At 34.0% G+C, this 27,217-nt stretch overlaps 3 protein-coding genes across 4 annotated transcripts; 1 reads left to right on the top strand and 2 right to left on the bottom strand.

Moving 5' to 3' along the window:
- Positions 1 to 1,008: 1,008 nt before the first annotated feature.
- Positions 1,009 to 7,571, bottom strand: LOC143578059 (plastidic glucose transporter 4-like). Its single transcript, XM_077061730.1, has 13 exons — positions 7,342 to 7,571; positions 6,496 to 6,601; positions 6,334 to 6,401; positions 6,122 to 6,254; positions 5,390 to 5,489; positions 5,192 to 5,304; positions 3,468 to 3,561; positions 3,226 to 3,379; positions 2,424 to 2,570; positions 2,266 to 2,339; positions 2,102 to 2,190; positions 1,496 to 1,610; positions 1,009 to 1,394 (listed from the first exon to the last, which is right to left on the bottom strand). Exons 1-13 carry the CDS (start codon positions 7,562 to 7,564, stop codon positions 1,212 to 1,214), a joined length of 1,599 nt encoding a protein of 532 aa, XP_076917845.1. The 5' UTR covers positions 7,565 to 7,571; the 3' UTR covers positions 1,009 to 1,211.
- A 4,066-nt stretch (positions 7,572 to 11,637) lies between these two features.
- LOC143578069 (uncharacterized) lies at positions 11,638 to 16,285 on the top strand. Of its 2 annotated transcripts, none has more exons than XM_077061738.1 (11): positions 11,638 to 11,938; positions 13,158 to 13,350; positions 13,463 to 13,548; positions 13,640 to 13,724; positions 13,823 to 13,901; positions 13,998 to 14,128; positions 14,222 to 14,308; positions 14,879 to 14,982; positions 15,066 to 15,196; positions 15,268 to 15,398; positions 15,490 to 16,285. In XM_077061738.1, exons 1-10 carry the CDS (start codon positions 11,880 to 11,882, stop codon positions 15,378 to 15,380), a joined length of 1,068 nt encoding a protein of 355 aa, XP_076917853.1. In that variant the 5' UTR covers positions 11,638 to 11,879; the 3' UTR covers positions 15,381 to 15,398; positions 15,490 to 16,285. The 2 variants fall into 2 exon arrangements, with proteins under 2 accessions (XP_076917853.1, XP_076917852.1); XM_077061737.1 differs by having other exon boundaries at positions 15,268 to 15,410.
- A 165-nt stretch (positions 16,286 to 16,450) lies between these two features.
- On the bottom strand, positions 16,451 to 19,653 carry LOC143578068 (caffeoylshikimate esterase-like). The gene is made up of 8 exons (XM_077061736.1): positions 19,382 to 19,653; positions 17,929 to 17,958; positions 17,719 to 17,845; positions 17,462 to 17,608; positions 17,237 to 17,367; positions 17,024 to 17,161; positions 16,842 to 16,940; positions 16,451 to 16,727 (listed from the first exon to the last, which is right to left on the bottom strand). The coding sequence occupies exons 1-8, from the start codon at positions 19,640 to 19,642 to the stop codon at positions 16,509 to 16,511; spliced, it is 1,152 nt and encodes a 383-aa protein (XP_076917851.1). The 5' UTR covers positions 19,643 to 19,653; the 3' UTR covers positions 16,451 to 16,508.
- Positions 19,654 to 27,217: the final 7,564 nt, after the last annotated feature.

The following is a 27,217-nucleotide window of genomic DNA, read 5'->3' as shown; positions in this document are numbered from 1 at the left end:
GTTAATGCTTCGGTTCAGTTTTTTTTGGTTTTTTTAAAATGGATAACCAAACCTAAACCCAAAAATCGGTTTTTCAAAAAACTAAAAAATTAATTGTCGGTTAATGCTTCGGTTCTGTTTTTCTCGGTTCAGTTTTTTGGTTATTTGATTTCGGTTCGGTTAATTCGGTTTTCTGCTCACCCCTAGACGAAACATAATAACCTCTAAAATATCGCCACGTGTCTACATGTTTTGTTGTTTCGTCTTTCGACGAAATACTTCATCACATCTGAAACCCTAAACCTCTATAACCAACCTCCATCTCCATATTTTTGATACTCATCATCAACAAATCAAGATTCAAGAAAAAAAGTCAACTGATGAAATACATGATTGATTAATGAGAAAAGGTTAGTGATAAAAAGCTTGTAATCAATTTAGGACCCATTGCAATAGAATTGCTTCTAAAGACAACATGACTACACAGAAAGTATGGTCAATGCATGTTCGAACACTACCATTTTAAATGGATCTTGTCGTACTTGGAAGAATCTTGTGACCTTAAATTTTCATGAATATAAGACACAGCTATTACCAAATACCAAATTGGATTTGACAAGTCCAACTGTAGTTTTAACTTCTAGTGCAAACTCTCCACTCTATTGGTTTGAATTTAAGAAATCAATCTACATTTTCATTTTCTTATATGATAGCCGCATTTTATATAATTATTTTAAGCGTTTGGAACTACCCAGTACAAAATCAAACATCCATACTAATTTTGACATTCTTAACACTTGCAACGCATAATAAACCATATTTCCATCTCATGTAATCTGATTTACGGCATTAAAATTTTCAACCATATACCAAAGGTTACCTAGATAAAAGTTAATAACCGATTATATAAAGTGACTATGATCGATTAAACACAACTATAGTTTGTGAACCGAGTGATATGATGATAATTTGTTATCCTTCAATTGATAAGGACACACGAGGCGTTTTTTTAATAAACAAAAGATCGAAGATTGATATCGGGATAAAATAGATACTGAAAACCCAAGTCTCAACAAAAAAGAAAATACCCATAAATTTACAATGCGGGTAAGTATCTAGAACACGAAGAACAAAATGAAACAAGTTGACAGGTAGAACTATAGCCTCCATCAGAATTAATGAGCTATACCTTATTATTCCCACCAAAATCAACACCTAAAAAGTGAATACTCTCAAGTAGCGGGACTGAGTTCACGCTCGATATCCTCCAACGACCGGCCCTTTGTTTCAACAACATTACCGCCTATGTACAGAACAGCAAGAAGACAGATGGATGCGAATCCCAGGTACACTTTGCTTATGCCAAATTTAGTCACAACGCTCAAGAAATACAAGCCGATCACGAAGTTTGATATCTGCTCAACAACAATGTAACACCATTTGTAAGTAAAATGTATAAAATACTTGGTAAATATTAATCTTGGGGACTGATACGAGCAAAATCTAAATTAATTACCCAATGCATTCCAAGTGACAAAGCAACTGCCTTTGCTCTGATTCGGGAAGCGAAAATTTCAGGTAGTAAAAGAGCTGGGACGGGGCCCGCACCAAGAGAGAATGACAGCACGTACCTGTATAATTAACGTCGACGAATAATGTTATATAATTAGCTAAAAGTAGGCGTGCAAACGAGCCACGCTACTTGTGAGCTACTCAAGATCGGCTCACTAGAAGCTCGAATCGATCCGGGCTTAAACGAGATCAAGGTCGAGACTAAGCCTAGAAAAAAGCTTGTTTAATAAACGAACCCAAGATTTAGGTTCACTTATTGAGCTCAAGCTGGCTCACATGCCTAAATGAGCCTATTATTTATGTAACTTTTATTTAATATATATTCTTATTTTAACTATTACTATATATAAAGTAATAAAACGATAATTAAAACAGCTAAATAATAAATATTATGTATATAAGAATTATAAGTAAAAAATATGTAAAAAATTAATAAATAAATAGTGAAGGAGCCAAGCTAGAGCTTTAGAACGAGAGCTCAAAACAAGCGGAACCTGAGCCCAGCTTGGTTTATTTAAACCCGAGCTAAGGTTGAGTTGATTGCACATACAGAACAGTCCCGATAACAGCAAGTGGTCCAGAATACGGTGCCAAAACTTTCCAAGTGAAAGACAGTGAGAGCAGCAACATTGTAACAGCCTTGAGAATAAAAAAAACAATTATTACAAAATGTAGAACAGATTTTGAGATATAATAAGCGCATATATATTATACCATTCCGGAAAAGCTTGTGATCAGAAGACTTTTCCTTCCTTGTTTGTCCATCAAAGAAGATGCGATCATTGTGCCTGAAAATGCAATGAAATCAAGATATTGTGAGTTACAAGTTATAACTGTCAATCGGAAAGACTGTAAACAAAAGGGCGACTGACCAAACACATTTGCAGCCCCAACAAGAGCACTGGCTGCCACATCAGATGCAACTCCTGCTGTCCGGAACACAGAGGTTGAATAGTACACAACAGCATTTATTCCAGCCAGCTGTTGGAATAAGAAAAGAGCAGCACCAACACTCACAACTGCCATACACATATATGTCAATATCGCATGATCTAATAACAAAAGGTGTAATAGAATAAATGACATGGTGTCATTTTTATGTAGTTATAGAGGTGTGCATAAACCGATATTATCAACCTGTAATCAAAATAACTGACATAACCGAACCCAACCCAAAACCGACGGTGTGGTTTTATGTTTTTTTAAAAACCAAATTTCTGGTTTGGTTTCAGTTTTGCACATACCAAAAACCGAAAGAACTGACTTTATAACCGAACGAAAACCAAAAAAAACCAACTTTTGTTATTGAATTTATGAATTATAAAACTTATTTCTTGAATGTTAAGTTTTTTAAAAAAAAATAAATCAATAAATAAATAGTTAAAAAACCCGAATTCATTATTTTGGACCATTTTCCCCCGAAAATTTTCAAGCATATGGCAAAACCGAAAAATCTGAAACTACGTGAATACCAAAACCAAAAAAACGGAAACCGAACCCACAAAGAAAAGCAAGAACTGAAAAAATCAAAAACGAACCCATTGTGAAAACCAAAATCTGAAGTCGAATGGTTTTTAAATATCAAAAGCCGAATTTTCAGTTTTTTGTTCTGTATACCAAAACCGACACAAACCAATCAATGCACACCCCTAAGCAATTATGTAATGATGTTACCTTTGAAATATCGGGCACTGAAAAGGTCAAACCAACCAGCATCTTGTTCTTCTGAATTTTGACCAGATGCACTTAAATCAGCCATGACCTCAACAACTTTTCCATCACCGTATAATGTTTTAATCGCTTTCTCAGCTTGGTCAATTTTCTTTTGCTGCAAGTAAACACTCTCATTTCACTAATTGTTCACCCCACTAATTCATACAAAAGTGGGCCCACAACAAACTAGTTTTATTCAAAACCTGAACAAGCCAACGAGGAGATTCTGGTGAAATTGCCATTCCTAATGCCAATAGAACAGACGGGACAGCTGATATTGCAAACATCGTTCGCCACCTTGAAAATGAAATTATAAAAGTAAGTGAATAATATCTTGGGCCAATTGGGCTAAAAACAAATAAACCTTAATAGTATAAGTACATGAGTAAATAACGCTTTTCGTCCCTGAGGTTTTGCCTAGAGGTGGCAAATGGGTTGGGTTGGGTCGAAACGGGTCATGGGTCGGAACGGGTTAGTGTTGAAACGGGTTAGGGTCGAAACGGGTCACTTAAAAAAGGCTTGTTTTGGTTCGGGTTGGAACGGGTTAGGGTCAAAACGGGTCAAGGGTGGAACGGGTCAAAACGGGTCTGGGTCAAAACTCGTTTAAGTGATTTTTCATTTCGTTTCAGCGCGTAACAGCTCGTTTAAGCGATTTTTCAGTTCGTTTCATCTCGTAACAGCTCGTTTAAGCGATTTTTCAGTTCGTTTCAGCGCGTAACAGCTCGTTTAAGCGATTTTTCAGTTCGTTTCATCGCGTAACAGCTCGTTTAAGCGATTTTTCAGTTCGTTTTAGCATCTAATAGCTCGTTTAAGCGATTTTTCAGTTCGTTTCAGCACTAAACAGCTTGCTTTAGCGATTTTTCAGTTCCTTTCATCACTTAACAGCTTGTTTCAGCGTGTTTTTATTTCGTTGTTGTCGACTTTTCAGTTTCGGTTAACTTGTCGATTTTTTTTAACGAGGACAACGGACGAAACGTTTTACTTTTTTTACATTTTTTGTTTTTGTTTTATTTTTTGAGTTATGATTTTTTTTATTAATTTTTTTGAATATTTTTTGATGGTTTCTATTAAGATCAAAATCCCTCAAAAAAAATTCAAAAAAAAAATAAAAAATCATAACTCAAAATATAAACGAATAACGAAAAAAGTAAAAAAACTAAAATATTTTCGCCGTTATCCTCGTTCTTCAAAAAAAAAATCCGACAAATTAACCGAAACCAAAATGTCGACGAAAACGAATCAAAAACCTTAATCGACCCGTCTAGTGCGAAAACTCGAAAGAAACCGAAACCCAACCCGTTCAGTGCTAAAACTCGTGTCGGCACGAAAGCTGATCCGAGCCGAAACCTAAACCGATATCGTTCCAATCTAAAACCCGTTTCAACCCAAACATGTCACTTTTCCTTAAGACACTAACCCACATCGACCCATGTAGTTAAATTTGTCAACCCATTTTGACCCAAAAATAAGAATGTGGAATTTCAAGTGACCCATTTTGACCCATTTAATTAAAACCTATGACCCAAATCAACCCATTTGAATTTTAAAACAACCCAAATTGACCCATTTGGAATGGTTTGGGTCAAGGTTGCCACCCCTAGTTTTGCCTGTTTAACCCTTTCAGTCCAAAAAGGAATCTTTTGACATATCATGTCCTGAGGTTGCAATTCTGACTTTCTATAACCATTTGAGCTCCTGTCGTCCCATCACGGTAAAAAATACTAAAATGCTCCTCATGTGAGGGGCATGTTAGATGATTTAACAGCATTTTGGGATTGTGTTAGCACTATGAACTGAAATGGTTACAGAAATACAACCTCGGGGCATGTTATTTTAAAAGATTCCTTTTGGGACTTAAAAGGGTTAAAAAGGTCAAACCTCAAGGACGAAAGCGTAATTTACTTTTAATACAAGCATGGTAAATCACCATAACGGATTGGAAGCTAAGGGTAGTCCAGAAACCAAAGCTGCAAGGATTCCAATGCAAATAAACAGTTGGTTGATAGATCCAAGGGTGCCACGAATTTCAGTTGGTGATATCTAATATAAAAGACATAATGTGTGAAATGTAAAACTGTTGTTTACCAGAAAGTTAGAAATAAGTTGTGACAGGTGGCAGGTTTACCTCAGATATGTATAGAGGGACAATAGCAGATGAAATCCCAATTCCAATGCCAGCAAGCAACCGACCAATTATCATGGTCTGTACATTGGTAGCCGTTGCACTGAAAAATAAAAGTACATTACACATTTACACGCATCCAGTGTCATCTAAACAATTAAGCCTGTAGACGAACCAAACGTTCAGCGAACCATTCAGCAAGAAGTTCTTTAATTAAATAAACAGACGCGCATGAACTCAAATTTTGTTCATTTAGTTAAACGAAGGAACATGAACACATGTCTTGTTTGTTCATTTAAATTCGTTTATGTTTGTTCGTTTGCGTTCATTTCTGTTCACTAGTTTACGTTGGTTTAAGTTCATTCGCTTACATTCATTAATATATTCATTAAAAAATTTCTGGCCTATTACAACTTAATGTAGTCTTAAAAACTTTTTAGGCCGAACACGTTGTTATTCCAATTACTTTTAACTAATTTTAGTTCAGCTATGCTTTTATCCATGTTAAATTATGTCTGTTCTTTTACACTTGTGAACCATTCATTTATATAATGTTAACAAACGAACATAAACGAACAGGAACAAGAACACCCTGTTTGTGTAATAGTTCGTGTTCAATTGTTTTTTTCGATTAACGTTAAACAAGCAAATACGAGCATGCTTCATTCGTGGTTGTTGGATTCGTTTGCAAGGCTATAAACAATTATTATAATAAAACTTTAAATGATATCAAACCATAGAAATGCTCCAACTGTAAGAGGAATTGCATCCAGTAAAAAGGTTTTTGTTCTTCCAAATTGATCAGCAAGAGAACCCCCTGTAAAGGAACCAACAGTAGCACCAGCAAGAAGCGTACTAACAATCCATCCTGCAATAAAACCATTCATAAAAAACAATTGTATAACACATGTAAATGAGTTATAATCACAACATTTGGTGAATCTTGCCTTGTAGAACTGCATTTTCAGCGATACCGAGATCTTTAGCAAGATACTCGAGTGCACCATTGACCACACTGAAACGAGTACAGAATGAAGTTACTTAATTAGTCACGCTAAACTTTGATGATGTGTAGAAATAAATAAATCATAAGGTATAAAGTTATTTACCCTAGATGATATCCAAATAATATGGCTCCGAGACTAGCAACACCAACATAAGGTAAAACGGATCCAGAAGAGCTTGATTGGCTCTTGACAGGAGTAACGTCTCCATCTACATTTCAGTTAATCGCATAGCTTGTTAGATAACAAGATTGTACCAGAGTTTTATCACATCAATATCTATCAGTAATCAACAAATCCTAATGACTACCTTTGATAACACTATTTCCCTAACTTAATTATAGCTTAAAACCTAATAATTCCAAAATTTTCTATCACAATTCACCTGTTGTAAACAACAGGGTAGCTCAAATAATTCAATTACGGAAAATTTAAGCAAAATTAGGTCTAACATGAATACACCAAATAATAATGCACAAAATTGGATTCAATACTGAAGTAGCTAAAGAGTATAAATTCAACAAAACAAATCTAATGACCGTCTTTTATCACACTATTTTCCTAAATCAATTACAGCTTAATACCTAAACATTTCAACATCTGCAATCACATCAACTGTTGTGAACAACAGGTAGCTCAAATAATTCAAAACAATAATATAAAACTAGGTCAAACAGCACAACATAGCAATATACAAAACAGTTATGCAGAATTCAACAAAACAAACCTAATGACTGCCTTTAATCACACTATTTTCCTAAATCAATTACAGCATAATACCTAAACATTTCAAAATCTCCAATCACAATTCAACTGTTGTGAACAACAGATAGCTCAAATAATCCAATTACAGAAAAAGAACATTTTATAATTAGGTCAAACATCACAATACAGTTATGCAGTAATGAAGTAAAGCCAGTAACAGGAGATAACAGATTAAACGAAACAAACCGGAGGCTTGAGCTTTGACTGATCTGGACTTTGCAGATAGCCGAGTCACACTTCCGGCACCGACACAGAGACTGTCAAAACGCCGTCGTAATCCGAAACGAGCATCATCATCTCTCCGGTTGGCGATCACGGAAACGGTGGCGTTTTTGTTCGTAAACTGACTCGAAACCCTAGCACGAGTTTGGAGATTGAAGCTGTGCGAACCGAGGTTTATAGCTTGCATATTCGGTTACAAAATTAATGCCTATTAATTAACACACTATGATGGTTGTTAATGTAATGCTTGTGATGACTGATGAATGAATCAATTGTTAACTTACAGTCGATCTGGTGGTGGTATGAGTGAGTGAGTGAGTGAGTGAGTGAGTGAGTGTGTGGGTGGACCCGAGAGTGTTCTTGTTGTTTCCGTTTGCTTTGGTGGCACCGATCGATTGCTAACTTGCGTTAATCTGTCTTCTTCTTAAATCCATGTATAAAAGGAAATCACGTGTGTAATTTTTATGATTCAAATATTACAAATGGGACCAGATTTTTGTTCTCGCTGAATAAATGAACGAACACGAATAATTTCTTTCTCGTCATTTAAGTGAACGTGAACTAATGCCTCGTTTGTTCAGTTACGCCTGTGACCATTCGTTCGTTAATTTACGGTGTACCGAGTAGTTTACATTTGTTAAGTTCACTTGTTTAAATATTCATTAAAATAAATTTGGTTCGTTATATTATAGTCTTGTTTTATAAATTAAAATGTCATAGTTTAATCTAGTTTTATTGATTTTTCTAGTCCCGACAAATTGATGTACATTTTTACTCTAATTGATGTTTGTTGAGGTATGTTTAGTTATGATTGCTCGATTATATTCATTTACGTTTGTGAAACGTTCGTTTATATTCTCAGCGAACAAGCATGAACATGAGCATTTTCTTAGCGAACGAATAAGAACGGGAAAGTTTTGTTCAAAAATTTTTCATGTCCGATTGTTTGTTAGGTTAAAGTTAACAAACGAACATGATCCGTTTCATGTTAGCCTGTTAGGTTAACTGTTATAGTTCCATTGAGTCACTGACCCAAAGAAAAAGATAGCTAGCTCTTTTGTCATAAAGCCATGGAATGAATTCCACATTTCCACAATAAAAAAAACATATTAGAAATTTATATATAATATAATAATTATTTATTCTAGAGAAAAATAAAGCCAAAAATAATTTCATTTTATATATTTTGGGCCCAATGTGGTAATGTCCAGCATCTTTAAACATTAGACAGGTCGTCTAGATGTGCAAGAATCAACTTGTCATATATCCCTATTTTAGAGCATTCCTATCCCATCCTCTATAATTATGTGAGGGGGATTGGTAAATTATAGGGTGATGTTTTTAATGATTGTGAGTGTAAATTATAGGGTGACGAGAGAAATATAGTGTTTTTTTGTAAATTTGGGGAAACATTCAGGGAACATTGTTTGCCCCTATTTATTTTTTTAATATTTGTTGGATTGGTTGTGAGTAGAGGAGAGAGAAAACTGTAATGATAAAAGTATTATTTAACTAAACAGGAAAGAGAAATGTAGTGTTTTATAGTGTAATTATAGAGATATGGATGAGGAACAGGATGTGAATGCTCTAAACATTAATATCTGCATTTTATGCAATGTTTCATAACCTGGAACGGACTGTCCAGTCCACCCGGTTTAACTGGGAAATGGAGGTCCAGTCAGGCTTTTTCTTTAGATTTCATATTATTGATTTCAAGACTATATGATCTAGTCACAGGTCAGCTTTACTTTAACCCTCAAATGCCTTTTCTAGACAAATCTATAAAAGAATATGTTCTGGTTTATAAATATGTTTTTATTGACAAAGATTTCGTAAAAAGCATACTTTTAGTGACACGAACGAATAAGTAAATGCATATGATGATCGAAACATATTTGTATCTTATTATTTTTAGCCCATTATTTTATGCTACTCTAAAACTAAAAGTTAGTGAAAAGTTAGTTATACTTGCTTTTATGGCCCCAACATGAATGTAGTGATGAGTGAGGACTGTTCTTGCACGTGGTAGGGTTTTAATAACTTTTGAAATGCATGAAAGTTGTTTGATTAGTCACATATTATCATTTTCGACTAAAAATTCAAAAATTACTACTTTGAGAATCTCAACCAAGTCAAAATAGGTTAAATATTATAATACACGAGATTTTAATCTAATAAATCAATATATTTTAAATTTAATATAAACTCGTTTTGTTACCGTGTTTGTGTTATGTGCATGGAACATAAACACTTGTAAATGGTAATCACGTAAAATACTAATTTTTTTGAATTGAAAAAGAGACCAAGTTATAGCAATGACATATTCAAATTGAATATAATAAAATGCAAGTTTTTATAACGTAAATGATATAAATTAAAAATTGTTAACGTACAAAAGTTTATGACCGTTCAAAGATCATGAGCAGATTTGTATAAGATTGAAATTAAAAATAAATATATGAGTGGACAAAATTGTGAGTATTATTTAATAATCAAAATTGTGTTAAGATAAGAGGACAAAGTTTAAGTATTCTCTAAATACCTAAAGGTACATGGATGACTGTGCATAAAAATATACTTTTAAATTATGTGTGTTATTTTATAACTATGTTGGCTGTTATTTTTTACATGTATTTTTAAGTAAGTAAAAATATGCCTATACGAGTCATATAAAAGCTATACAGGCCAAGAAGCCTCTACGACTCATATAGATTGCAAAAAGATGTCATCATGTTCCCCGTACATTTGTCAGTCACGTGATGTCTATAAGATTTGTATAGTTGGTGTTTGAATAGCATCCCAACGAAATTATAGTGTGTTCTAATTTATTAAAAAAATAGACAGAATTACAAATTTTGTCCTTTAAAGAAAGCCAAATTACGGTTATGTGTCATTTTCTAAATTTATTTGCAGACGGTGTACTTTAAACATTTTTTTCCTACACGTTATGTCATTTACGCTAACTGAGTTAGAAAAACTCAGTTAAATACCCTCACGTGAGGCTCATGTGAGGGCATATTGGTCTTTTCGTCAAAATCTGCAAAAAGTTTGTATGACATTATCTTCTTTCTTCCAGTCTTCCAGAACTCATCACCACCATCAACACCCACCTTCACACCACCATTCAATCTCTAGCAACCACCACCGCCGCCCACCAACCTCCCCTCCAAGACCCAATTCCATCTTCCAGACTAAACCAAAAACCCCAAAATTTCCACCACCAGTTTCCGAATTATGGTTTCCAAACCCACTCCGGGAATGCTACCGTCGGATTTCGTCCTCGTGTCCGACGCTCTTCAGCCGGATGTACACTGGAATGAACAAACTTAATTGATAGGATAAGAGGGAATTTTATTACTAAACTGAGAGAGAATGGGGATGGGAATTACATAACTTAAGAAAGGAGATGAGAAAAAGGAATACTCAGATCTAACTTTTTGCATACCTCACACTCACACCATAATTACATTAAATAGAATGCACCCATATTCGGTTAGACCATAGATGACATGGCGTCTAGAATGTAGTCTTGGAATTTCTTTGGTTGGGCTTTAACTCGTTCACTTTTCTTTCTTTCGCCCGGATCCAATTTGGTTGTGTCGTTGTTCGGGGATTGGCTCATTGGGCTCATGACATACACCTCGTCCAAACTCTCAAACTCGTCGGCGTTATCTTCTCCGACGAGATTTGGTTCAAACTCGTCGGAATCGGATATGGGCTTGTGGGTTCGTAGCCGTTCGTCGGAGTTTACCGGAAAACTGGATTCAGGCGGGGTTAACTGGATCTGGGTTTGAGATTTTTGTGGATATGGATCTGGTCGATTATTATTATTATTGTTCTTCTGGACTTCTGGTCATTTTTATTGTTGTTGTTGTTGTTGTTGTCATGGAAGTTGCAGGATCCTCCATTGTTGTTGAGAGAAGAGAAGGGTGAAGAAGATCTGGACAGGGAGAGTGGTGTGTGTGTTTGTGTATGTGAATTTATTTTTATTATTATTGATTTGAGTATATGAATTTGTTTTGAAAAGAATAATATGCCCTTATATACGCCTCACGTGAGGGTATTTAACTGAGTTTTTCTAACTCAGTTAGCGTAAAGGACATAACGTGTAGGAAAAAAATGTTTAAAGTATACTGCCTGCAAAGAAACTTAGAAAAGGACACGAACCGTAATTTGGCTTTTTTTAAAAAACAAATTTGTAATTCTGTCAAAAAAAAAAATAATAATAATAATAAAACCATTATACATGTATACGTGTAATGGGTTTTATCCAAAGTTTTTGTTAAGCAGGCCCAACTGTTGCAACCGTAGATCCGAGCCCAAAACTTGAGAAACCCGAACGCAGTGTCTTCGTCTTGTTGCTTTGCTAGCGAGATTCAACGTCGTTTCTGAAATCTCGCAATCGCTTCTTCTTAGACTTACTTGTTCACATCGTTTTCAACTGCTTCTATTCTATTCACTGCGGATTCATTCTAATTCTAATTCTAATCTCACCGTACACGATGATGTTACCAAATCATACTCCGGACGATCGAGCCTCTTCTCACGCCGCTAATTTCAGGTATATTTCATTTAATTTGGTGAATAATGATCTGTTTCAATGCTAATATGTTGTTGCCACTAGTGATTGTTGAGGTTTTGGGAGAAATTGACCTAACAGTGAATGAAATTGGCCATAGGTGTTGTTAGTTAGGGTTTATGACGACGAAATGGTTTTACATTATGTTGAATCTATGTATTGTGTTGATTCTGCACTCTCGCATTCATTACTATCCACTTAGGCTTAATTAATTGATGATGTAAATGATTGTTGAGAAATTTGGTTAAAAGTTGCTTAAAAGTGAATGAAATTGACTATAGGCGTTGTTGATTGAGGTTTATGAGAATGAAATGATTTTACGTTATGGTGACGTATGTATTGTGTTGATTTAGTACTACTCCCGCATTCATATGATTAATCAGTATGCACTGAGGTTTAATGTTTGTTTTAGTCTTGTTATGTATTGTTAGGGCTTGGTAATTAGTTGTATATTTCACTTGAGACAGTAAGGTTTAAATAGATAATTATTTTTATTCCAGTTAGTTACAAAATGTAATGTTTTCGTGGCTCATCGTTATAGTTTAGTGCAATGGCGATTCAGCAACAGTTGCATAAATGATCACACAAGTATTGGAATGTGTAATAATGAATTGAGTACTTCTACTTGAACGTTTCAATTTTCAATCATAATTGAAGGACCATGTAAGAAATCCAGTTTTCCAGGGCTTTCTTGCAAAACAAAACTAATTGTGCTTTTCTGATATCTAAAGCGTGCTTGAATCAGTGCCTGTTTGCATTATAATGTGAATCTGATATTGTTTATAACTGTGCTGTCAAAAGCCCTTTGGGCGCGTGCCTAGGCTTTCATGCGAGGTGGAAAAGTGCCTCACTGCCATCCAGCCGATCTTGTGATTTTCAGACAAGATTCTAGCCAGATTTTGGTCCGATTTCAATTGAATTCCAGCCAAATCGTATAAATAGTGGCAAAATTTTGCAAATTCTGGGAAAATTGGTTTGGAACATAAAAAATGGCATGGAACCAGCCTAAAACCACAAATAATGTTATGTATATGCTATGCACTTTGCTTATCTCGGGCTCTGGCTTTTTAAGTGCCTTGCACCTAGGCCCAAGGCTCACCCTTTGCGCCTTGCGAAATTGACAACTATGGTTTATAAGAAATTCTATGCTAAAGTTGTGGTTTCTTATTGCTTGTTTAACTGCTTAACGCGTGTATAACAGGCATACGCCCTTGCAAATAATCCATGTCATTGGAAACTTCTTGAGGATATGGTCAGCGTACTCCATGTACAGATATTTGTCTCAAACGGGAGCTTCGGTTGTACTTTTTATCTTCAGTTGTCTTGTTCCATCATCAATTATCTTTTTAGTCTTACAAAAGCCATGGAAGGGGAGACCATTATCAAACACACAGGTAAAATGAATTTGTCTTTTAATAAGATAATTTCTCAGGATCTTAAGGCATAATTCTGGTGTACACATTTGGTTCTTTTCTTTTAGCATAAAGAGAAAATTTTTACTTTCAGGTTGTACCTTCTTTAATTAATGGCGGGATTACAGCTTTATACTATATCTTGTGGGGATTAGGCCTCAAATCCTGTGGACCTGTTAGGTTGGTTTTTCTGCTTTATGGTAAACTTGGTAATAGTTTCATCATGAATCCAATCTTTTCGACATTTGTTGAGTTTCAAGTGTAATTTCAGGGCTATTTTAGCGGAGTATTCAGGTGCTGTTCTTGGAGTGCTTTCTGCAGCATTGTATGGGAGGCGAGGACACATGTTAAAAAAGGTAAATATTACACGTAGTTAATTTCGATTATGATAAGCCAGTGTTTTTGGTGGTAAAATTTGGTACAATGCTTCTACAATTACTTTTACGCTAAGCAGGTTGGCGGGCTTTTTGCAATGTTAGCTGCGTTCTACTTCTTGTCTCAAGGATGGGCCATGGCTACATATTCTCCGTTCTATATCCTCTCACTAATGAACTTTAATATTATTTATAAATATAAATTCTTTATGATGTAAATGTTCATGCCTGACGTTAGACTTAACTAGGATATACCATTTAGTGATAGCCAAGTCAGCGAGGGTCAGACAGAGCAATTATTGGATATGAAGAGTATGATAGCTCCTATCCTTGCTGGAATTTTATCAGCATTGAGAAGGGTTATCACAAGACGTATTTCACTTAAGGTATTCACTCAACTAAAATAGTATTTTCTTGGTTAATTTTTAACTGTCAAATAATGGAGTTTATGAAGTACTATCTTTTCTTTATGTTTTCAGAATCAGCTGAAACGGAGGCTTCATGCTATAACAATTGCATCTGCAACTTGCTTTCTCTTTCCTGTTGCGATGTGGGACATGATTGTAGTAAGTTTAGCTACATATATTGTTACTTACAGTGTTACGAGATATTATGATATATATGTAACTCACTTTTGCCTAGGTCAGCGAACTGAACGGACATGAACGGGGCATGCTCGTGCTTGTTCGTTTAACTTTAACCGAACAAACGATCAAACATGAACAATTATACGAACTGCACATGTTCGTGTTCGTTTGGTAATAGTATAAATCAACGTTTCACGGACGTAAACAAACATAAATCATAACTAAACATAGATGAAAGATTATTAACAAACACCAATTGAAAGTAAATGTGAACATCACTCTGTTAGGCCTAAGAGAAGAGAAGAGGGGGGGGGGGGGATACTAGACTAAATTGTAGTAAGTCCTAAAAATTTAAATGAATATATAAACGAACATACTTAAACATTTAAACAAACGTAAACTAATGTACATAATGCTCGTTTACTTAAACGAACAAAAGGTTGTGGTCATGTTTGTTCATTTATTAAGTAAACGAACTTCAGTTCATTTACAGGCCTACTTTTACTATTTAATGTAATCCCTTCTTTATCATCTCAATGTAACATTCAGGGCTCACTCAAAGTGGAATTACCATTTTCTCCTTGGGCCTTTTCAAGCACCATTCTCTTTGGCATTATCTTAATATCCTATGTGGACAGCATTGCTGAGGAAAGGTATCCTTAATCCTACTCACATGCTTTATTTTCATTTAAGTTTTCATAAATATTTGTATAATATTAGTGAATATTGTTTTTAGGCTGCACATGGTTTTCTCATCCCCAAGACATATAATGGTCGCCGGTGGATGCTTGATTGTCTTGGAAATCTTCTACAAAATGGACTTCTCGTTACCGGGCTTTCTGATTTGCTGCACTCTGTTAGGATTTGGTACGTATAATGACATCACTTTCATATTTTAGTAAACTTCAATGGCTAAACTGATTTGACCGTTTTTGTAGGAATATACGAAGCAACGTCTTTGGATCGTGGGAAAAAAGATAATGTACACAGTACTGATATTACAGATGGGATTTTTGAGGATCAAAATCAGCGGTCTCCTCTTCCAACATGAAGTATCCGAGACTTGCAGGTTTGTTAATTGGTATGTTTTCTAAGACATACATAGGTTAATCGGTACTGATATTATGTGAATGTTTAATTTTTTTTATTTTTTTTTGCAGAATCGTTATGCCTATCGAGATTACAAGAAAATACTGGAAGCAAATGTTGTAGATCTGATTTATTTATTCTTAAGGACAAGTTACAATGGATGCAGGGTAAAGGGTACAAGTAGTCTTTCTTATAGATGAGATAGGTATGTCTACTTACAGTTTGAACATTCGTCATCTTGTTACGACAAAAATCTAATTCATCTTCTCGGAGAGAGTTTATGTACAGACAGTCGCTACTGAAATGAATTTTTCATTATGTCATTCCACAGTGAAGTTAATCTCATGTGTGTATATAGTGTATATTTATTATAGACTATAGAGCGTTTTTTAATACATAACCAATTTCTAGTAGAAAACTATTATACCTATTGCTTTAACCGTGATACATAAGGCGGTTATGTAACTGCATAATCCCATGTCTTTCACTCGTCTATTATATATGCATGTGGTCAACACCATGTGTACAACAATAGTCAATAGAAGTGGACCGTGGTTATGTTATTCTTGGTTCTCTATTTAGGATCGGTTATGCTCTAAACAAAGAACTTATTCTCGGTTCCCATGTGTTTGATTTATCGACATATCTTGACAAGTGAAAACTAACTTATTAATAACCTCCATAGCCATATCCATAGTGGAGAAACACTATTAACTTCACATGGGCATCTTGGTTGGATTAGACAGTTGTGGTGGCCATTGTGTTGACCATGTTAACAATGCTGTCATGTTGTAAGTCAAGAGTGCCTGCTAGATTGGACAATGCCTAAAGATATTTGTTAACATGAATGCGCGCGTTATATGTTTATTGCATCCACATTCTACCGATTCAACAAATATTTACACCCTTTCGAGATATTATAACATATCTCAAAGGTATAGTATTGCCATTAAATCATCTAACTTGTACCGTTATGAACCAACTAGGACGAAATTGATTTCATGACTCGACACATTAACATAACAAAATGTGTAAAGAGGTAAATATTTTATAAATCAAATAAATAAAATGTATACGTTCCACATAAAAATCACTTCGCTGCACTATGCTCATCGAGCCAAGTAACAATATCGTTAAAAACACGAAGAATAACGTCACCAGGTTCACCTTCTAAAAGAGCATGACAACCATCTTCGTACAAGTTAAGTTTCTTATCTTTACTCCTTGCTTTCTCATATAACGCTTTACTGACCGACGGATCAGTCACTATATCCGCCTTCCCATGCAGAATCAACAATGGCAACGAAACCTACGACACCATATAAACACATGTAACACATTATATTAGCCACTTTTACTGCAACTGATTATTATTATTATTATTATTATTATTATTATTATTATTTAAAACATACATGCATACCTTTTCAAGTTGATTTTCGATTTCTTGGGTCGTGTTTAAGAGCTCCACAGCTGTTCCCAAACGCGGTTTATCCTTATACGAGATAACATTATAGCTCGTCTGCACACGATAACCAATTATTCAAAATATTAACAAACTTATCAAGCAAGTTAAAACCGTTAAAACCACAAACTCAAACGAACCAGGGGCTTTTTTTTCGGGTCTCTAAATGCCATATCCCCTAAATCCTTTTGTGGAACAAGTTTAGACTTTGGAAGAACTTTTGCAACACCTATGAGAAATGTCTTTACTGCCCATGGTGGGACCACATCATCTGCAATCTACAATACTTTTAGTTAGTTATGTTGGATACATGTAATATTATACTACATATGTAGGCAAGGGCAAAACAGTACTTTGCACATAGGCGCGACAAGGACCGCACCATTCCAAAAGTCGGGTTGCTTTAATTGCACCTTTAGAGCCACGGCTCCACCCATCGACTGCCCCATCAAGAATCTTGGAAGATCACGCAACTCCCGATCGTCTATAACATAAAACGAGTTCATGATGGTTACCTATAGTAACGGCTTAACGGGTTGTTTGGATGCATGTTTCGAGAGTGATTACGTGAACCGAACCTTTAATTTTAGAATATTGTTCAATAACATTGTCGACTAGACCATCAAAGCTTGGAATATAACCATGAAGACCTTCCGAAAGACCGAATCCCGAAAAGTCCATGGCTAAAACACCGTATCCGCATGAAGCAAACTTTCTAGCAACTTCTGTAAACATCAAAGCAATTAATACTGAAGGTCACCTGCCCGGTGTAAGCTGTGTTTTATATGGTCTCACTCCCTTGGTGAAAAAAGTAAAGATGTTATTAATATGTTACCTTCAAAGAAAAAGGTGCACGTGTCCCCATATCCATGACAGAAACAAATCACGGCTTTTGGAGGACGCGTCTCCGGAAGCCAGCGTTTTACCAAAATTTCTAGTCCTTTCGAGTTCACCTCATATGACTAGATAAAAGAAGTGGTAACATTTTATTTATGTTTAATGCTGGTACAAGGAGTAGATAATATAATATTTAATGTTTTTTTACCTCTTTTGTCTTCAATCCATCATATCTTGTCTGTAAAACAAAAAAAGAAAAAGCTTTAAGTGTTACTTAAATTGCATCCATCAACAATACAACATGAAAGGCATGAAATTTTAACACAAAAATACTAACTTTTTCCACACATGAATAAAGAAACCCGAGCTCAATGGAGAAACCTTAAATTTGAAACATTTAGGACGTGCAATCGGGTATGAGATTAATTATAAATAACGGGTTTAGGGCGCATATGGTACTACTAAGGTACTTTTGATTTGTCCTTTGCAGAAACTAATATTCATCCTATTTATTGCTCAAACTCATTTAACTCTCAACATTAAATGCAGGAACTTATACACACTACCACATGCCAATTTACACATAAAATAGTCAAAATTCCAAACATAATTTCTTCAAACAGTGATGCAATTTGGACACAAATTTGAATTTGACTTTTTTTTGGTACCAGTTATTGTTGCTCCAATAAAAGAACGAACTTTTAAACAAAAAATCCAAACTTTTTCTACATGCGGTTAGGCAAAGCAGAAAAACAAACCTTAAACCCAAAACATTTGAGACGGACATGTATGAAATTAGTAATAAAAATTTGTACTTTTGCTTTTGTCCTTTGCATAAACTAACACCTCATCCTATTAATTGCTCAAAACATTAAATCAGTGATACATTTTGGGACAATTTTAAATCAAGAGACCTTTTTGGTACCAATTACTGTTGCTGCAATAATAAAAGCATTAATCTTTAACCCAAAAATCCGCACTTTTTTAAACGTACATTAAATAGTGACCGAAAAAACTCAAACCCTAAACCCGAAACAAGATTGGTATTCATGTGGGATCAGGTATATAATTAATTATAAGAATTTGTACTTTTTTGCTTTGTCCTTTGCACAAACACAAACCACCCAAGTACAGTCAAATTCCAATCATAATTTAACACATAAAAAAAGTCAAAATTGCAATCATAAATTCATAATATCCCCAAATAGTGATCTAATGTGTGCACAGCTTTCAATCTGAGATTTAACAAAATCACAAATTCCATTTACAGTTACTTTTTAATATGACTGACAATTCGTGTCATAACAGGTTAGAAACGACAAGCTTAACACAAGTATTAAACATGAATACAACTTCTTTTAACTATTTTATATCCCATGACTATAAGACAGTTTTAATTTTACTAATTTTAAATATTTAAGAAAATAAGAAAAACACATACCACACTTTTTTAATTAACATGTCTTATCATGTCTTAAAGAGGTACCCATTGCCACACCTATTGTCTAATCGGTCACACATCCGTCTACTCCTACTTCTAAATCACACAAATAATACACTCCATCTGACAAGAGTCTTTACCACCCACCCGATAGATTAAATCCATCAATAAATACATCCCACCAACCAAACAATAAAACAAAATAAAAACAATTAATTACCTTGAAGAGAATATGATCAATATTAAGCTGAATATCCTTAAAGGCCTCACGTGCAGCACGCCTCTGTTTAACATCATCCATATTAGCATTAAGTATTTGTTTCAATTCATCCGTTAATTCTTCAACCTTCAACATCTTTATTAAAACAATTGACTGGATAATAGATTTATGATGATGATGAACAAGATGATGAGGTTTGTTGTTGTTGATATGAAACTTGGTTGCAAAGTTTGGAAGAATAATATTAATATTCAATACCATGTGTGGATTATGATTATTATTATTAAATTATATTCTATCTTTATGTTATTCTAGAAAAGAATACTAACCAAATCTGATTCTTGATTAATTGATTCAAAATCAATGAGTTGTAGTTTTTGGAATTTGGACACTATGTTTTGTCATTAGATATCCAAACTCACATGTTTGGTCCTTTAACTAATAAATTTAGATACAAATATTTTGAAGATTTATCGGGTGAATTAATCGGAAATAGTAGTGTGAATTTCTGACATGACAAGGACCTAGTACGGAATTCACGGGTTTAGGTTTAGAATAAACGGTTCATGTATGTGTTTGGATACTGGGTTGGCCTGCTTAAAACATTTTTTTATTAATTTATTTTAAAATGCGTTTTAAGTAATACATTAAATTAAATGGGCTTTCTTATACCAAGATTATAACTAAAAAGGAAAGTTTATAATTTACTTTTTGTAAATATATATATTTAAGGTATTGGTATGTGAAATATATGAAAAGAAAATAATAAAAAAAATTCGAGTAAAACAAGTTAGGAAAACCTGCAGATATGCGGATCAGGTTTGGGTCCACGAGTCTTACACGATTTTGATTCTGGTGGTGTTCGGGTTGAACAACACAAGAACATGTCCCCTTTAACTAGGGATCAGCAGATTCGGTACTAGCATTTTTCGAATTTTGCATGAAATACCGGTACCGAATTAATACCAAATATTTTCTAATTTAGGAATCGATAATTTTGAGGTCAATATCGGTACCGTCTCAAACTTATCCCTACATTTAGCACCCTTAACCATAGCCAATATGACAAGTTCGATTTTGTTTCTCAAAAGAATATAGTTATTGAGTCGGTTAAAGAATTTATTTAATCAAAGACGGTTAAACCAGACTGTGACCCATAGGCAAATGTCACATAAATGTTAGTTAAATGTCTAATTACTTACATGGGTTTTTATAATCCTAAAAAACACTCAAGGTTCTCTTAAGTGATCATTTCTCATCTTCCACGTAACTTTGTGATGTGACAAATTGAATCATCATCATTTTTGAATAAATGCTATTTTAGAATTCTAATTAGAATTTATGAGTTTTTAAATAGGAGATGATCAAGATAAAACTAAAGCCGCTTTAAAAATGAAAGCCTATTAAACAAGTGTTAATAGAAAATCATTGCAACTTTGTAGTATTCAGGCCCCTAACTTTATGTATTCAAACATCATCCTTTCCTAAATTGGATAAATGTACTACAAATTTTATTATTTTATCGTTGGTTGAGTGATAGATCCCATAAAATAATTTCTTGTATTTAGACCATAAGTAGTCATAAAGCCTCACTACCAGGCATTATGAGACACGTGGCATCCAGTCAGAGTTATGATTTTTTACAAAAACAAGGTATAGTCATAAAGCCCCACCCCAGGCGTTATGCGCCACGTGGCGCCCAGTCACTATTTTTTTTTTGTTTTTTTATTAAAAATAATCAAATAATAATAATACTTATTAAATAAATATTACTTTAAATAAACCAATCCCTTCCATCTAACATCCATCCCTTCCATCCATTGATCTAACTCGCCGAAAAAGTCGCCGTAAAACATCAACTTGCCGTCAACATCCAACCACAACATCATCACCACCCAACAAAACCCTTACCGGTCACCACCATCAACAGAGGCCACTGTCAAATCATCTCCGGCCACCTACTCCTCCACCTCCTCCTGCCACCTCCTCCTTCCAACGGATATATTTTCTTGAAAATGGTGCCATTTTCGCGTTATATACAAAACGCTGGAAAAAAGAAAAACCCAAAACGCCGGGAGGGGGCGGTGTGCCCCCGACGTTATGGCCTAAAACGCCGGTATAACTCGCCGAGTACACATGGTCTTATAAGTTTTAACACATATTAGAAAAGTAGTAGACAAAGCCCAAAGGCTAGAAGCCCATAACTCCAGAAGCTGCAGGGCCCATTCCCCTTTTGTTTTAATAACAGCCCAGTTAGTAAAAACTAAACTAATCGCCTAATCTAGGGCCGTCCAAACCGCTCGTCGTTCAAACTCGCTCGAAAATTGCTCGCTCGTTTTTTCGCTTGATTGAAAACGAGCCGCTCTGCTCGGTTCGGCTTGTAAACAAGCCAAGCAACGAGCAAAGGTCTGCTCGGTTCGGCTCGGCTCGAATATTTTAATTTATTTTATATATAATTATAATCAAAACACATAAATATAAGCTTACAATTATTTTTACCCCTGTAAAATTTTTCGTATTCCATCAATTTTATAGTTTTATTTGTTCGCTTCCAATTTTTAGAAAACTAGACGTTTGTTTACATGATAATTATATTTTACTTCAAACTTATTTTTAGTAAAAATTTACAATCTATTACACGTTTGTATAAAAACTAGTAATTTATTTATAAAATATATTATTTATAACTTTCAAATTTGTTTCTTATTAAGATTTTTAAAGTGAAAATTAAATAAATAATGCTCGAAATCGCTCGATATTCGATCGGAAAATGCTCGATTCGATTTTGGCTCGTTTCGTTTTTCGCTCGGTTCGAATTTCAGCCGTTCGGTTGGGTTTTAAACGAGCCAAGCAGCGAACAAGCCTTCGCTCGGTTCGGCTCGGCTCGTGAACAGTGATAATTGGGCTTAACTAAATGTGATAAGGCTTTATTGAATAACAAGTGGCATGTAATGTTTTAAACTTTGATGCATGCTTTTAAAAAAAGTACATTACTTCAAAGAGAAATCAAATTAATCTATGCTACCAGCTATATCATCCCATAAACTGGAACCTGCAAAATTAAATAAACATATATTAAGATCAATAAAGTGATATTAAACTAGTAAAACATGCGTAACGAGACTAGTACTTACATTTTTTGTAATGTTCTTGATCGATTTATAGAACCGCCTTAACTTCCTAAGAAATTTTATAAAGCTTTTGCACATGTTCAATACTTTTTTTGGTATTAAGACACACGCTTGCACCCAGAAAACTTTAGCATAAATGGCAGCGTCCGGAATGTATGTATTGCAAACACTAACGACGCAATTAACAATGCAATGACCGTGATTATTATAATCACTAACGATAGCTTGTTACGGGTAGCTATAACCGTTCTACGTGCATCAATGTTACACAAAGGGTAAATTAGTAATATGAAAATAACCAAATAAGCATCATAAAGCCGGAGAAAAAACGTTTAAAAATTTAAAAACATACCCGGAGCCTGCTTGCTCACTCGGGGCAACATCTGTTGGTACATATATATTCATATTGCGCCACTTATCCTATAAGAGCATTCCCATCCCATCCCATCCCCCATAATTATGTGAGGGGGATTGGTAAATTATAGGGTGGAGTTTTGAATGATTGTGAGTGTAAATTATAGGGGTGGAGAGAGAAATGTAGTGATTTTTTGTAAATTTGGGGTATATTGTTTGCCCCTATATATTTTTAATATTTGTTGGATTGGTTGTGAGTAGAGGATAGATAAAACTGTAATGATAAAAGTACTATTTAATTAAACAGGAAAGAGAAATGTAGTGTTTTGTAGTGTAATTATAGAGATGAATTATAGAGATGGGGATGAGAGATGGGATGTGAATGCTGTATGTTAGTACAAATGCCAAAAAATAAATAAAATAATAATAATTATTATAATTTTTCGAAAAGCGAAAGGTTGAATCAAAATAACCTTCAAATAGACATTGGATCGGTGACATAGGTTATCAGCAAAGTCTGGATCATTAAATATCACAATCCATTTACCGATTCCGTATCTTTTAACTCCGGCTTTCAGAGTCTCTTCTTCTAATGGTGTCCACATTTTCTTAGGCTTGCCCATGAACTCATTTGGCTTGAAAGTGGTTTGAAGAATACTTAACGGTTGTGCTTTGAATAAAGTATAACGTTAGTTTGTTTTATAGAGTAAAAACATTTATAGAAACACCCAATGATGATTCCAGTTGACTTAAAACACCACCATTTTATAGCTTTTAATTTCCCAAAACTTTGGCTCCTAAATCATTAACGTTGAAAACAAATTTTGGAAGCCAAAAGTCGGGGCTAATTCAAGGGTGTATTTTGGGAAACACATAGGTAAAGATAAATCATTTTTGAAATGTAAAAGAAAAGGAAAAATAGATAAAATCTGATATTCAAATAGTAGGAATGTTCAAAGGGTAAGACCCGACTCTTTTACCTAATACCCTACCTGGACTCTTTACCCTTTTAGGAAGAAACTTGGACCCGAGACCCTACCCTCTAACCAATAAAAGGGTCGGGTATAAATAAGGGTTTCAAGGGTTCAACCCTTTACCCTTTAAGACAATAATCACACGTCATTTTTCTGCATTTACAAGTTACATATCTCATAAATGACTTTATGAATCATAGAACAATTATACTTTCATTTAATAACATTGTAAAATTTAACTTCGAGAGTTTATCAATCATTTGAATTGATGCATGCAATATTCACATTCACAAATTAATTGTAGAGAACAATTCAATGATTTTCATATATATATTTCCATTCAGTAGTATGACCCTTTATTTTTATTTTTTTTAGTAGTTGGAAATTTCTGATGAATCATATATGAAATACAAACCCCTCATAAATTTTATATTAATCATGAATCTGATGTATATCTATCTAGTAAGAGGGTCAAGGTTTGAAAAAGGGTCAGACCCTTGAAACCCTTTTACCCTTTAAGATGAAATTTAAATACCCTTTACCCTACCCATATTATTTATTCGGGTTTAATTAAGGGTTTTAAGAGTCGGGTAACCGGGTTTCAAGGGTCCGACCCTTATCTTGCTCACCCCTATCAAATAGTGAGTTTTTTTTTTCAATAGAGTGTTACGGGTAAAAGTATTTATTAAAATGGTGTTGCTCTAAAAATAATTACCAAAATGGTGTTGTTTTAGTTTCATTTCTCAAACTGGTTTTCTTACCCCTAATTTTGTTAGATAGCATGTCATTTAATAAAATATACTTTTTGTAATATTTAAAAAAAACTTCTCTTTTATCAATTAGGCATACATTAAAATATACATTTTATTAAATCATATATTTGGTTATTTTTATATTAGCCCTGTCAAGACTGATACAATTGATACTACACATCTAAAAAATTAAAATTTTTGCCCTCATACATAAACTTGTAGGATAACAATATATTTATGCAGTGATTCAATTCGTCTTGGAAATAAACTTGAAACAACTTTTGAAAATAAAAATCACTAACTTCCTAAAGAAAAATGACTGAATTTTTTTTGGAAACCATTACAATTTCGATAAGCTTTAAGTCTTTAACATTATCAAAGGATGCTATTTTCACAAAAAAAATTTCCTTGTACATAGATATATTATTAATGTATACTAATTGTATAGATAGATAGATATATTCCTTTATATATACTAAAACGTAATGTTTTTTAAAAAAATCTCAATTGGTTTATCGTTAAAAAGTTAGTGAAACTAATTTTTATACGGGAATTTTATTCCATAGTTACTTTTACCCTTGAAGACAAATACAAAGAAGCAATCATATCAAAACACATTGACGCAGCGAATCAGAGGACGATTCCAAGTCATTGTCGATAGAGAAATCGGTGTTCTTCAATGCTCTAGGGGACATTTGTTTCTTTGGCTTTCTACCGTCACTAATCGTTGTCGTCTTCCCCATGGAATCCTACCATAACCGCCACAGGCACTTTTACAACCAAAACAAAAGCTTCAACAATAAAAATTCATATAGACACTCGAGGCTCAGAAGTGATAACCCATTGTGGTTGTAAACCCGCAATGCTAAATTAATGAAGTTTTTTTTATCATCAACATAACCTACCAAAGGGTTAAGTTCCGATTAATCTTGTAACACCTCTAAGATGACGAATGTCAACTATTGATACAAATGTTTAGCTGAAAATGTGTATATGACATACACACACACAGATAAATGAGTTTTCTTTTTTTCTTTTTTTATAATGAGTCATATTAGTTTTTTTAAAATACTAATGGATAGTTTAATGTTAATGAGTCAAAATTTGGTAATTTAAACAGGTTACGGTTATAATATGGAAAAATAATTTGAATATTAATCCACGGTTTCCTGTTAACCGATCTACAGGCTAAAAACTTAATTATGGTATACTCTTTAACTAGTTACTGGTTAAAAACTTATATGGACGGTTACCTGTTAACAGGTTACAGGTTACGTGTTTTAATCTGATAATGTTAATGGATGGTTTCCTGTTAACAGATTAATGCAACTTCAAACTATGTTCTTACTAACTGGATCATTTTAAAACTGTGACAACAAATGACAAAAAAAATGTATTTTGCTATGATCTACAAATATTGAACTTAAAATAGATTCTTCACTAGCTCTGACATCACCCATTCAATGGTCACCCGTTAGTTTAGGGGGTGTTTGGGATTCCTTATTTTACCTCCTTATAACTTTTCATTAAGTTAATAAGTTACAACATTGTAACTTATGGAGCTTTTCCTCTCACGTCAAAAGCAATTCGAAACACCTTATTACTTTTCAAAAAGTTTATAAGTTATAAGTTAGTAAAAATAAGCAATCCCAAACACCCCCTTAGACTAACAATTCAACTATTTCAAAGAATACTAAAAAGAAATCACAATGAACTTATTATATCCATAAATTGCATCCTTTTGGAGCTACATATGTGAACATTGAATCCGACGTTTGGGTGGTATAATAGGTCATTGCACATATTAAATGTGTTGTACTTTTATCTTATAACTAATTTGGTTTAGAATGCAAATTGCTTTCGTTTGCTGCAGTGAAACATTTAAATTATTATTGACATAATGTGTATTGATATCTTTAAAATAAATTTATGTATAAAAGGAGGATGCCTCGTTAATTTTTTGGACGACAAAAGATATTTATAAAAAGACGATGGTTAGAAAAAACTAACCAAACATCAAAGAAACAAATGATCGAACGATTCAGATGAACACGTCATTTATTTACGAAGAGAATTGAATTTTGAAGCCACTCGGTCTAATAAAGTTTGGCTTTTTTGTTTCTAGTCAAATTATTATATATTCATATTTCAAAAAGATCATTAAAAACTTCCTAGTCAAATTAAAACACACCATTACCAATAAATATGTTTGTGTATATATTTATTTATTGGTTAAAATTTTCTCTCTTGTAGAGTTTTTAGGTTATATGAGTTCAATTCGAATACGGACACCTCTATTCAGTTTGATAGATTCTTCCTTCAACAGACAAATATTACATGATAACCAAAGTGTTGACTAACTACTCAAAGCTTAACATCCACCAAATATGGTTTTGATAAGCTTAAAACCAGTTGACTTTAATCTCTATCACAATTCATAAGAAGTTAAGAACAAGAAGTTGAAGAATGTTCTTTTGCTTTATGCTACACCCTCCATGTAAAGTGCCCCATTATTTAAAGATATGGATTCCTTTGTATCTAGTCAAAATACCTTATGTCAATTCCCAAATATTCTTTTCAAAGTTTAAAAATGGAAATAAAACCTTTTCTTATCATTTCCAAAAC

This window comes from Bidens hawaiensis, unplaced genomic scaffold, assembly GCF_021521415.1.
Source record: "Bidens hawaiensis isolate Kalapana, Puna unplaced genomic scaffold, B.hawaiensis_p1.1 tig00029009_1, whole genome shotgun sequence".
Classification (NCBI taxonomy): domain Eukaryota; kingdom Viridiplantae; phylum Streptophyta; class Magnoliopsida; order Asterales; family Asteraceae; genus Bidens; species Bidens hawaiensis.
Note: the sequence above shows the minus strand (reverse complement) of the source record. Positions and strands in the feature narration are given on the sequence as shown.

Coding starts and splice junctions, on each gene's coding strand:
- LOC143578059 (XM_077061730.1), bottom strand. CDS start 7,564: ATGCAAGCTATAAACCTCGGTTCGCACAGCTTCAATCTCCAAACTCGT. Junction 5,490..6,121: donor ACAGTTGGAGCATTTCTATG/GTTTGATATCAT, acceptor TTTATTTTTCAG/TGCAACGGCTACCAATGTAC. Junction 2,571..3,225: donor CAGTGCCCGATATTTCAAAG/GTAACATCATTA, acceptor TGTGTATGGCAG/TTGTGAGTGTTGGTGCTGCT.
- LOC143578069 (XM_077061738.1), top strand. CDS start 11,880: ATGATGTTACCAAATCATACTCCGGACGATCGAGCCTCTTCTCACGCC. Junction 14,129..14,221: donor CAAGACGTATTTCACTTAAG/GTATTCACTCAA, acceptor TTATGTTTTCAG/AATCAGCTGAAACGGAGGCT. Junction 14,983..15,065: donor GACAGCATTGCTGAGGAAAG/GTATCCTTAATC, acceptor TATTGTTTTTAG/GCTGCACATGGTTTTCTCAT.
- LOC143578068 (XM_077061736.1), bottom strand. CDS start 19,642: ATGGTATTGAATATTAATATTATTCTTCCAAACTTTGCAACCAAGTTT. Junction 17,959..19,381: donor TTGATCATATTCTCTTCAAG/GTAATTAATTGT, acceptor TTTGTTTTACAG/ACAAGATATGATGGATTGAA. Junction 17,162..17,236: donor TTGTCGCGCCTATGTGCAAA/GTACTGTTTTGC, acceptor AAAGTATTGTAG/ATTGCAGATGATGTGGTCCC.